General features: G+C 41.0%; 1 protein-coding gene across 1 annotated transcript in view; it reads right to left on the bottom strand.

Moving 5' to 3' along the window:
• The window catches only part of PARN (poly(A)-specific ribonuclease), a 151,667-nt gene that overhangs the window by 87,465 nt on the left and 51,811 nt on the right, over nt 1–12,391 (bottom strand). Inside the window, exons 20-21 of the mRNA XM_008696916.2 lie at nt 11,341–11,427; nt 8,188–8,262 (exon numbers count right to left, since the gene is read on the bottom strand). Coding sequence (XP_008695138.1) covers nt 8,188–8,262; nt 11,341–11,427 — 162 coding nt within the window. The remainder of the gene's footprint in view (nt 1–8,187; nt 8,263–11,340; nt 11,428–12,391) is intronic.

Here is a 12,391-nt window from a genome sequence, read left to right as displayed (position 1 = left end):
CTGGATTTTGCCTATTGGTATGCATGCCTACCCAAAAGGAACTGAACTGAAGTCAATTTTAATTGGTTAAAAGAGGTAAGTCACATGTGTTTTTTTTTTTAATGCATTAACATGATATTTTCTTAAAATGTTATTTAACAAACAGAAAGAGGTAGTTTGAGCATGGTATAATATGGCAGGAAGCGTTGCATGGAAAGCAGATACTGTAAGAGCAACAATTGAAAAGCACAGGTAAAGGTGTTCTGCCTCTGGGATTGGAGGGATAAGCTAACCAATCAACTTTTCTGTTGATGACTACTATAAGCTCTGGGGGAAAAATGCAAAAAACCAAGTATCTGAGGGCTCTGGAACATGAATAGAAACAGGTAGATTTTGCAAAGGAGTCAAAAACTGGAGGAAGCAAGCTGGCACAAAGTGAATTTCCTGGGGTCTTTTTGGGTGACCATGCCCGAAGGGGAAATTGCAGTGACGGGGCATGGGGAAATTAAAACTCTAAGCAAAAAATCCCATGTCTTCCTGGTAGGAGGAACCAGAAGCATGAGGCAACCAGTGGCAATAGAGTGGGAAATGAATCCTAGGACCAAAGAAACCAGAAAATGGGAACCCCGAATTTGGTGTATAGACTCAGCCCATGTGTCTGGCTGACCCTTTACTTAACTGTGCATGTGGCAGACTGAAAACAGTCTGAGCTCAGATGTGAGCCACCTCCCACCACAGACAAGCAACAGTTTGCAGGCTGAGCTTAAATAAGTTAAATGCTTGCTAAAACTAAAACGAAAACATCAACATTCTTCTGGGGGAATATAAGTGATTACAGAGTGTCCACAAAAGAACATTCACAATGTCCAGGAAACAATCCCACGTAATTTGACACATGAAGAGCCAAGAAAATATGACCCATTCTCAAGGGAAAAGTGATCAACAGGTCCCAGCACCTAGGTGACGCAGATGTTGGAATTATTAGACAAAGACTTTAAACAAACGGTTCTCATTATGTTCACTGAGGTAAAAATAACATAGGCTCAACGTAAAAGAAAGACAGGAAATCTCAATAGAGAAATAGGAAAGATAAAAAATAAACTGAATGGAAATAACAGAAGTGAAAAATACAATACATGAAATAAAAAATTCACTGGACGGGCTTAATAGCAGAATAATGATGACTGAAGGAAAAGCCAGTGAGCTGGTAGATGAATAGAGATTATCCAATGTGAAGAAGAGAAAAGAAAGTAGACAAATATGAACAGTGCCTCAGGAACCACTGAAATATCAAAGTCTCCTACAGGGGCGCCTGGGTGGCTCAGTCAGTACAGCAGGCAGCTCTTGATCTCAGGGTTGTGAGTCTGAGCCCCATGTTGGGTGTAAAGATCACTTAAAAAAAAAATAATAAAATCTTTTAAAAATTTTTAAATTTACAGATTCAAGACGCTCCATCAACCCCAACAGGACAATTACAAAGAAAGCCATGCCTAACTATGTCATAGTTGAACAGCTGAAAACCAAGGATCCAATGACAAAAAGAAAATCTTGAATACCTATATTTCTATATGGCAACAATGAGGCAAACTATTGTAGGCTTCTCATCAGAAACCAGGGAGACCAGAAGATAGAGGAACAACATCTTTAAAATGCTAAGAGAGAAATCCAGAATTCTATATAGCCAGCTAAAATATCCTACATGGATGAAGGCAAAATAAAGACATTTTCAGATAAAGGACAACTAAGACAATCAGCTGCCACCACCCCAGTACTGTAAGAAATACCGATGGAAGTTCTGTAGGCTGAAGTGAGATACTCAAAAGAAACTTGGATCTTTAGGAATGGTGAAGACACATAAAATGGTAAATATCAGGGTGAAGAGAAAATAATTTAGCCTCTTAATTTCTTAAAACACATGACTGTTTAAAACAAAATTATAATCCACATATGTAGGATTTATAATGTATACACACACACACACACACACACACACACACATATGCCAACTAGAGCATGAAAACCAAACGGGGATTGGAATAAATGGACTTATACACATATAAGATTTCCACACTATATGTGAAGTGGTATAATACGAACCTAAGTAGACTGTGAAGAGTTATGGATGGATGTTAAAATTTCTAAAGCAACCACTAAAAAATAATGCAAAGAGATGGCATTAAAAAGGCAAGGGAGAAATTAAAATGGAATTCTTCAAAAATTTCAAATAATCCAAAAGAGGACAGGAGAGGGAGAAACAAAGGAACAAAAACAGAGGGAACAAAGAACAAGTTTTAAAATGACAAAAGCATGTAAATAATTACACTTATATATACACAGATAAGCTGACAGTACATGGAAAGAAAAGGATAGGCAAACATAAAAAACACAAAAAGGATGGGGTGCCTGGGTATCTAACTTAATGATAATGGAATTACAACATGTAATTTGTGGGATGCACCTACAGCAGTGCTTAGAGAATAATTTGTGGCTTTAAATGTTTGTATTAGAAACAAAAAAAGGTCAAAATTAATGAGTAGGAAAGAGTCTTGGCTACATCCAGAACACTAGCTGGCTGGGAGGGCTGGCACACCCCCACAGGACACGAGAAGGTACAGCTAGCTGTTAAGTAAGAAATGGAGAAGACTTGCAAACTGCTTGACTGCTGAGTGTCTTCCCCAACCCAGCTGGCCAAGGCTGGAAGCCTCACTGGTTTTCAAGGTGTTTAAGCACACACGGGACCAATCGCTGGCTGACCATGAAGCTATGCTATACTGACCCAGGGGCCATCTCTAGAAGGCCAGGTGTAAAAATTTTAGAAGATTTTTTTTTTAAGTAGGCTCCATGCTGGGCAGCCCTAGAAAAAATTTTAAAAATCAATCACATATGGTTCTACCTCAAGAAGTGGGAAAAAGAAAGGCAAAGTAAACCCAAAGCAAATAAAAGGAAGGAAAGGGGGCACCTGGCAGGCTGAGTTGGAGGAGTGTGTACCCCTTCATTTTGAGGTCGTGAGTTTGAGCCCCATGTTGGGTACAGAGATTAGTTAAATAAACTTAAAACAAAAAAAGGGGGTGCCTGGGTGGTGCAGTTAAGCAGCCGACTCTTGGTTTTGGCTCAGGTCAGGATCTCAGGGTTGTGAGATCAAGCCTTGCATCGGGCTCCACGCTCAGCGCAGAGTTTGGGATTCTCTCTCCTTCTCCCTCTGCCCCTCCTGCTTGTGCTCATGTGCACGTGCACGCCCTCTCTCTCTCTCTCCCCCTAAAATAAATAACTAAACCTTTAAAAAAAAAAAAAAGAAAGGAAGAAAAAAGGCAGAAAACCAGTAAACAGACAAAAACAAACAATACAGAAAATGAACTAAGCCAACAGTTGATCCGTTGAAAAGACCATCAAAATCAGTAACTCCCAGGGGTGCCTAGGTGGCTCAGTCGGTTAAGCGTCTGCCTTCGGCTCAGGTCATGATCCCAGGGTCCTGGGATGGAGCCCTGTGGTGGGCTCCCTGCTCAGGGGGGAGTCTGCTTCTGCCCCTCACCCCACTTCGTGCTTGTGTGCTCGCTCTCTCTCAAATAAATAAATAAAATCTTAAAATATCAGCAACCCCCACCTTGTGTGATCAAGGAAAAATGAGAACACAAATCACCAATATCACATGTGAAGCAAGCGGTTATCACTACAAATTCCACAGACATAAAAAGGAAAACTAAAAGCACAGATAAAGTTTAAAGCTATAAGCACCTTTTAGCAGAACAGTGCTGAACAATCGCCTTGAGTCATATCTACAACTCCAACATTCATCTGTTCAGCACAAATAAAACCTATGCTTCTAAAAGTACAATTTAATATAAACACAACCATACCCTAGACGGAAGTGAAGCAAGTTTCTCCCTCCATCCCCACACACTGTCCTGAACAAGCTGGTCAGGCGGCATTATCAGGAATTTCTACAACTACCTGAATTTGTGCTGCCGTTACAAAATAATTGTCAGGTTTCTACCTCTTCTTAAGTGCCTTTATCAATTTTTGCTTTTAAAACTTTCTGGTAGTGTGCTGCAATTTCCAGCTTTCAAAATAAATGAAAAGGTTATTTTTCTCAAGCTATTCATATGAAAATTTCTAATGCATTTAGGACATTCAGAAACACTCCATGTCTAAACATTGAGAGTATAACTAGAAGGTTCCCTGACTTTTAAAATATTGCTGGGCCCCTCCCCCATTAATAAAACTACATTAGGAATATAAAAATCTTAAACAGGAATGAGCAATGCAGATGTCACCCTTAAAGGTGATTTCTTGGGTGCCTGGGTGGCTTCAGTCAGTTAAGCGTCTGCCTTCAGCTCAGGTCGTGATACCGGGGATCCTGGGATTGAGTCCAGAGTCAGACTCCCTGTTCAGTGGGGAGTCTGCTTCTCCCTCTCCCTCTGGCCCTCTCCCCTGCTCGTTCTCACTCTCTCTCTAATAAATAAATAAAATCTTTAAAAAAAAAAAAAAGGTAATTTCTTACTCTGCTACTTTGAGGAAAATTCTCCAACAGAGAGACTAGGTGATGTTCTCCATGGTCACGTACTATCTTACCTCAAGAGCTACAAGGGAACGATGCTGAATGTATGGTTGGTATGGGCTATCCCCACCTGAACACCCCAAAGCCACAGGAAGCCTCGCCTCATCTCTTGCAAACAAACAAAAAAATCAGCAATCAAACCAAATGGCACTTGGTAGAAGGGTTTTTTTTAATTAAATTTTTTATTTAAATTCAATTTAATTAACATAAACTGTACTATCAGTTTCAGAGAAGGGTTTTAATGGTTAGTATAACAAGGTTCCCTAGAAAAGAGAATTTTCCTATTCAAGATATTGAAAATGGCTTTTTAAAAATCTTGATTAGAAAAAGACAGGTGTCAGGTAAGAAGCAACTTCTTAAATGTAAATCAAAAATTAGTTTGTAACAGCACCAAAGAAGCCATTACAAGCTGCTATATAAATAGGCATTTAATGATTTTTTCCAGTGTTACATTATTGATCTAACAGGCCCTCTGTTTCCACGGAAATGAATAAGTAATTTGTTTAAGATAACATTAATAGGGTTTGTAGCACTTTAGATATGTTGGGTCTCTCTCGTCCTTAGAATTACCGCTATAAAAAACAGACTTTACACTGTCTTTCAGTGAAACATCTGCATAATTTTAGAAATCACGGCAAAAGACCAGAGACATCAGATATATTCACCGCATGCAAGAAGGCATTTCTAAGTCATAATACCTTGAATATCACTTACTCAGCTCAATAAACACTGAACATCCTCACTAATGTCAGACGCTACTCGGAGCACTGAACACACAATGGTGAACAAGAGGTCTGGTCCCTGCTCTCAAAGAGATTACAGTCTACCAGGGAAGACAGTCAAACACGTTGTGTCGGTAAAGGATGCCAGGCCGGCACAGAAAACAGGACCCAATTCCCTGCACAGGGAACGGGGGAAAGCAGCCAGAGAAGCCAAGCTCTAAAGGAAGAGGATGAAAGAATCAAAGGCAGGCTTGTGGCCAAGAGAAGTAGGGTCACAGGCATAGCACGTGCAAGTGGTTAGGGAATTATGCAAAGACTTGTCTTTTGGGGGCGCCTGGCTGGCTCAGTCGGTTAATGGTTAACGTCTGCCTTCGGTCCTGGGATTGGGCTCCCTGCTCAGCAGGGAGCCTGCTTCTCCCACTCCCTCTGCTCCTCAACCCCCTTTCCCCCCACCTTTCCCCCACCCTCCACCAGGGCATGCTCTCGCTTGCTCGCTCTCAAAAAAAAAAAAAGAAGTGGTGTCTCTTGTGTAAGAGACGACAGTGGAAACTTAGACTTTACCAGTAAAGCTGCACATATTGAGAGACAACAGTCATCTACTTCATCTAGGAGGAAAAAGGTAAAAAGGTCACGATTGCATCTTGGCCTCTTCCCCGTGTTACCCACTCGAACACACACTGAGTCGCTCAAGGCACGGTGCGCTCCAGGCACTAGAGAAGGAGTCAGTGGGCAGTAAGACGGACTCAATGTTGCCTCCAGGGAAGCCATACACGCGGGCAATCCAGCGGCAGCGCTTCTGTGGCAACGGGGTCCTGCACTGCAGCTCCCGGATTTCAGGTATCAGGGAGTGAAGTACTGAGCTGGAAAGCTACCGTGTGAGGAATCTTCCGATCATAAGCGAGGGAGCAATCAGCCCTGGACAGCAAATGTGGTTTAGCAGCAACATGAAGAAAAGTGTTGACACCCAAACACATGAACAAGGAATTATGCTTGCATCTGTGAGCAGACACCAGCTAGCATCTTAGAGATTTCCAAGACCTTTTACACACTCTCATTTCTACTGTTCACAGCAAGGGAGGCCAAGCAGATATTTTAATAATTCCTTAGCATTTGTCAAGCCTATGGAGTGCCAAGTTCCCTGCTGGGCACTTAACGTCCGTGATCTCATTTCACAAAGTAACCATCACCGCCTCCACCTCTCAGATGAGGAGCCTGTGGCTTAGCGCGTTTACATAACCTGCCCAAAGACACATGGCTGACAGGCTGTGGAAGCAAGGTTAGTCCCCAGGGCCGTCTGGCTTCAAAGCCCGTGCATCTCCTTCCAATCCACTGCAGAATTTCAATGTCACCCAAGTGCAACCAGCAAGAAGGCCGATGGGTGACTCTGAGCAGAGGAGGTGGGACTGGATCTCCAGCAGGGAGTTCTAGTTCTGTGTCCTTGTGGCCACAGGGCCTCTCGCTATGCTCTCAGTCTCGGAGTCCCTTCCCCTTCCCTGAAGTTATCTTTAGCTCTCTAATAATCAGTCCCTTTGGGTGCCATCACAATGGTCTTTCCAAGGATTGTGGGGGAGGGGATTGGAGAAATAAGTAAATACCGAAACATTTAACAAGGGACATCATTCATGCCCTGTATCCAACACCGATTCTTGGTGTCACGTGCTCCCAAAGTACATCTCACACTGAAATCCACTATTAAATAACCATCATAGAAGTTCAAAGCTACACCAAACTTTATGTATATAATCTCATGTAACCCTAACAATAACCCCAGTAAGTCCATACTATCATCCTCAGTTTACAGAGATAAGCAGAAGCTTCTCAGGGTTAAATAACCTGCCCAAGGTCACACAGCAACAGGTAGTGAAGCAGCATGATTCCAGAGCCTAAGCTTTTCACTACAACATAGCCTATATTCCTGCAATGGTCACAGAATTAAGAAGAAACACCAAAGTACTCTGATCTGAACATGTATATATATGGAAGTTTTCATATATAATTACTATATAGTTACATTCTCAGAATTACATAGTTTTAGTATGTGGCACCTTGTTAAACAAAAAGAAAAAAATTAAGGGGCTTCTGCGTGGCTCAGTCGGTTAAGCATCTGCCTTCGGCTCAGGTCATGATTTCAGAGTTCTGGGATCTAGCCCCGGGGAGGGGGGGATCCGGCTCCCTGCTCTGCGGGGAGTCTGCTTCTCCCTCTCCGTGTGCCCCTCCCCCTCATTTATGCTGTCTGGCTCTCTCTCAAATAAATGAATAAAATCTTTTCAAAAATTAGACATATCACTTCACAATGTTTTCCCTCTTACATTATTAAGCACCAGAGAAACTTGAAACCTATTTGAATAAGTAGCTGAACAACACATATTTTATTCAATAACTTTTCATCCTAAGGAAATAGAACGTTTTGAGATGGTTAATAACAAAATTATTTAGAGTCCAGTAAGAGATGTGGTGCTCCATCTTTCTACCACCCTATTTTAAAAGCAAATAAAATACCTTTCAGTTTGTTTATTTGTAAAACAAGTATTCAATATACGTTTAATGAATGAACAGATCAAACTTATAAAATGGAAAAAGTACATAGACGAACAAATGGTGGATACAGGTATCACTTTCAGTGCTCCCCATTCCTCTCAATTTGCTACTTCTAATTCTCAAAGCAAATCTGCAACTCGTTTTAGAAAAAGTGCAACAGGAAGGGAAGAGAAAGGAGGTAAGTGAAGAAATATATTACACAGTATGTCTAATGAATTAATAAATCGGTTTTTTTCCTCACCTACACATGGTACTAATTATCTCCTTTATTTTAGAGACCACTCTAAACAAACCAGGCAGCAATGCTTCTGAATCAGCTGAGTGAACCCACAGTATAAGGAAGGCAAGCTCCCACTTTAATTAATATACAAAACAAATGTCCAAAGCACTTACCAATCTGTACTTGTTCGGGCTGGCTGAGAGAAACAAACGCTGATGTGTCATCAATCCAGGATATCTGAATGTTACCTGCAATGTTGACATAAAAGTAAAGGCAACATTTGACCACTTCAATCACTACCAGACTTCATTTGCATATCCGATGTATTTCAGAATATGTGTTAATTTAAACAGATGAGATGCTGGTTTAAAATTTGATCAAAATCTCAGCACCACAGAGAGCTAAACCTTAAATCTACCACAGAAGTTATTTCAGTGAACACATCAAGAAAAGAGACAAGCAAGGAGGGGGGGGAAAAGCAGCTTTAAAATGTGTTTTAAAAACAAAAGAAAGATCCTTCTGGATTTAATCCTGGGGCACTTCATCTTTCAGCCCAATCTCCTGCCAAAGCCGGCAATTTCTTTCCTATCAAGATCACAACAGGGGCACCTGGGTGGCTCAGTCAATTAAGCGTCCAACTCTTGATTTCGGCTCAGGTCCTGATCTCATGGGTCGTGAGAATGAGCCCCACGCCAAGCCCCACATTGGGCTCTGCACTCAGCGGGAGTCTGCTTGGACATTCTCTCCCTCTGCCCCTTCGCCTGTGTGTACGGTCACATTCTCTCTCAAATAAATAAATAAATCTTTTAAAAACACATTTTCCTAAATTTTTAGAGAACAAACTTTGAAAATTAATAATAGGAAACATAAAATGAATCAATGTACCAAAAAGTACGAAAAATTCAACAACGATGTCAAGGCCAGGTGAGGAAAACAGGTAGTACAAGAGGGACTAAGGAAAAGACGGTATCAGAGACAGAAAACCAAGAGAGACTAATCGAGAAAAGCCACTCAGAGGGGCAGAAAGCAGTCTAGTAAAACAGAACAATTTTCACATGAAGAGACAAATCCTCAAGAAAGGCTACCTAGCTGCAGACAGAACAGAACACGGGAGAGCACTAGGGGGAAGGAAGGAGAGAGGTGGCAGGGCAGAAGCTGCAGAAAACCGAAGGGAAAGCAGAGGCCTAATTATTTGGCCACCGCTCTTCTTGAAAAAACACAGAAGACTGGAAATATTAAAAATGGGTAAACATGGGGCGCCTGGGTGGCACAGTGGTTGAGCGTCTGCCTTCGGCTCAGGGCATGATCCTGGCGTGATAGGATCGAGCCCCACATCAGGCTCCTCCGCTATGAGCCTGCTTCTTCCTCTCCCACTCCCCCTGCTTGTGTTCCCTCTCTCGCTGGCTGTCTCTATCTCTGTCAAATAAATAAATAAAATCTTTAAAAAAAAAAAATGGGTAAACATGACTGGAATTTAGTAATGAAAAAATGTTCTAATTCTTACCAAAATTTTCAAAGGCAACGAATGCTTGCAAACTGCTGTGTCTCACTGTCATAGGACAATAACTCACCCCCTGCTACACAGCAAGGTGCCACAATGACTTTCTCGATTACAAAGTCAGTTCTCCACCTTGTGTGCTTTAGATAAATAACAGTGAACTTGCCCCAAGTAGTTACTATGTGCCATGGACTATTCTAAATGCCTTCCATGAATCAGCTCACTTAATCCTCGTGAAATGCTTACGTAGTAAGGGGTATCACCATCATCATCGTCATCGTCTCCAATGAGGACACTAAGATACAGAGAGGCTACTTGTCCGATATCACACAACTGATTGTTTTTAACTAAAGTGAAAACAAAATTCTACTCAGAGCATTCTACTTAATTTAGCCAATTAAAGCGTGACTACATAGAGGTAAGAATACCACAAGACGAGAAAAAACAACAACATCAAAAGCTCTCAAAAGAAATAAGCGTGAAATTCAACTGCATTTCTAGATCTGTATTTAAATTAAAAAGCAGGGCTAGAATTTCAGAAGTTGTTGAGACCATCTGCAAAGACTAGGATAACTTTCCTAAAACATACCTGCTTTCACTTTCACTTACTTCACTTCACTTACTTTCACTTACTTTTTTCACTTACTTTTATTCACTGTAAAGCATTTTACTTATAAAAGCTAATAAATATATGCTTATATTAGAAAAAACAGAAAACTTGGGGCACCTGGGTGGTTCAGTTGGTTAAACTCTTGATTTTGGCTCAGATCATGATCTCAGGGTCATGACATCGAGCTCCTCATCAGGCTCGGAGCCAGACATGGAGTCTCCTTAATATTCTCTCCCTCTCCCTCTCCCTCTGACCCTCTCGTCCTCCTCCTCTCTCTTTCTCTCTCCCTCCCTAAAAATTAAAAATAAAAATACAAAATACAAAAAAGCATAAAGAGGAAGAAAAAAAAACCTATCTAAAACTGTGATAATAGCATGAGGTTTCCTTTCAGTCTGATTTCTATACAAAGTATTTTTTTAAAAATGTTAGTTATATAAGAACCTTACTTTGTATCTGCTTTTTACACTAAATGTTAAAACACAAACACTTTATCATCTGTTAATAAACTCTTCAAATATTTTTTTAAATGGCTACATGCTAGCCAGTTGCAGAGGTACGCAAACATTTACTAAACAGTCTTATTACTGGCCATTTAGGTTTATGCTGCCTTTACTTTATCCAAGAATTTCCAAAGAGAACAGCTCGAATATTTCATTTGGTAAAATAAACAGGCATTGCTGAAGACTTACAGTCAGAATGGTCTTTATAAACCATAATCCGAAGACGGTTCATTTCAACCTATCACCTGACCTGATAAAAAGGAATTAGAAGAACTGCCCTACCACACACGTACTCATCTCTTGGTCCTCTCAAACATCTGTGTTCATCTGCTTGGACTAGTCCATGTCAAGCGGTGACCGCCTGCCCTTATGAAACAGACCTTCTCTCTGAATTTAATCTTAAAAATGATTTATCCTCAGCCTAGATTTATTCTTCATGGTTCGCAGTAAGGGCAGTCATCGTAATAATACCCTGCTTTCCGTGGATTAATAATAGCACTGTATTGTGGGGTGCTAGTGAAAGTTCCTCAGTTCATGTTAGTACAAAGACACCAATACAGCAAACCCTAAAAAATTCCATGAGTGAGATTAAACCCTTGCATAGTAACATTCTTGCATGTCCAAGCCGAGGCTGTCATTCTTTATACCTACAACCACCTGGACAGATCAAAAACATAGCAAAATCCTAAAACTACAAATGGACTTATGATTTACTTACCAAAGGCACTAAAAAGCTGGTAAAGGTCGCTGGTTTTCCATTCTTTGGGGAAGGTCACATGGAGAACATGATCGCGTTTCGGCTGCACTATGGGACAAATTTTCGATGAAAAGTTGACAGCTGAAGAGTGAATGATACGCCGGTAGTTCTTCAATGAAACTCACCCCCCAGCTAACTTGAGGAATTGCTGGGAATGACTCATGATTACCAAACAACTCCTAAACGTAGTTTCAGGAATGGCAGCCCTCTGCTATCTCAGCCTCAGCTCGGGCTCTGATACTTTCTAGAACCCACAATGGTTTGAACCTTGACAATTCTATGCAGACCATCTTTGCTCATGAAGCTCCCATGAAAATTATTTCACGGGAATTAAAAAAAAAAAAGCCTGCTTTATTCAAGACATTTCACTAAGTGTTTAACTTTCTCCTATTAATCTAGTTGTCCGCATGTTTACTTAGCACACCATTCAAATCCAACGGACTGAGTTTAAGTAGAAGCAGTCCTGAGTCCCAGTCTCATGTTCTAATCTCCGACCCGCCACTTAACGGCACCTCTGAGCAAGAGACCAAACTGCTCTAGCCACTCGTGGCTATAAAGTGGGAATGCTGAATATTTAGCTTGCAGAACTGTTGCGAGAATAGTGCATCAAAACAGAAGTCTAATCAGGCGTGCAACACACATGTGCTCACGTATCACCGCAATGACTGTTATCATCAGGTGGAGCTCGCCCATGTCTATATCCCTGTGGCATGAATTAAGGCAAATAAACCAAGGCTAGAAAGAGAGCAATGGAAAAGAAGAGTGGGACAGCGAAGGGGAGAAAGTAGAGAATAATCCAAAGCAGCAGCAAACACCTCCCAAACAGACAGGCCTTCCAAGGTTTTCAATGAAAAAGAGGAAAAAAAGAAAACAAAAAACCCTACCCAACTTAAGTATATACATACTCAAATAACTGGAAAATAGAGAACTTATGGTTACTGACATAGCTAGCCATCTCAAAATGTATTATGCGTATTTATAGGAAATTATGAATTTAGAGTTCTGAGTGAAA

Source organism: Ursus maritimus, unplaced genomic scaffold (assembly GCF_017311325.1).
Source record: "Ursus maritimus isolate PB19 unplaced genomic scaffold, ASM1731132v1 scaffold_2, whole genome shotgun sequence".
Lineage (NCBI taxonomy): Eukaryota > Metazoa > Chordata > Mammalia > Carnivora > Ursidae > Ursus > Ursus maritimus.
This window is presented reverse-complemented; position numbering and strand designations above follow the sequence as displayed.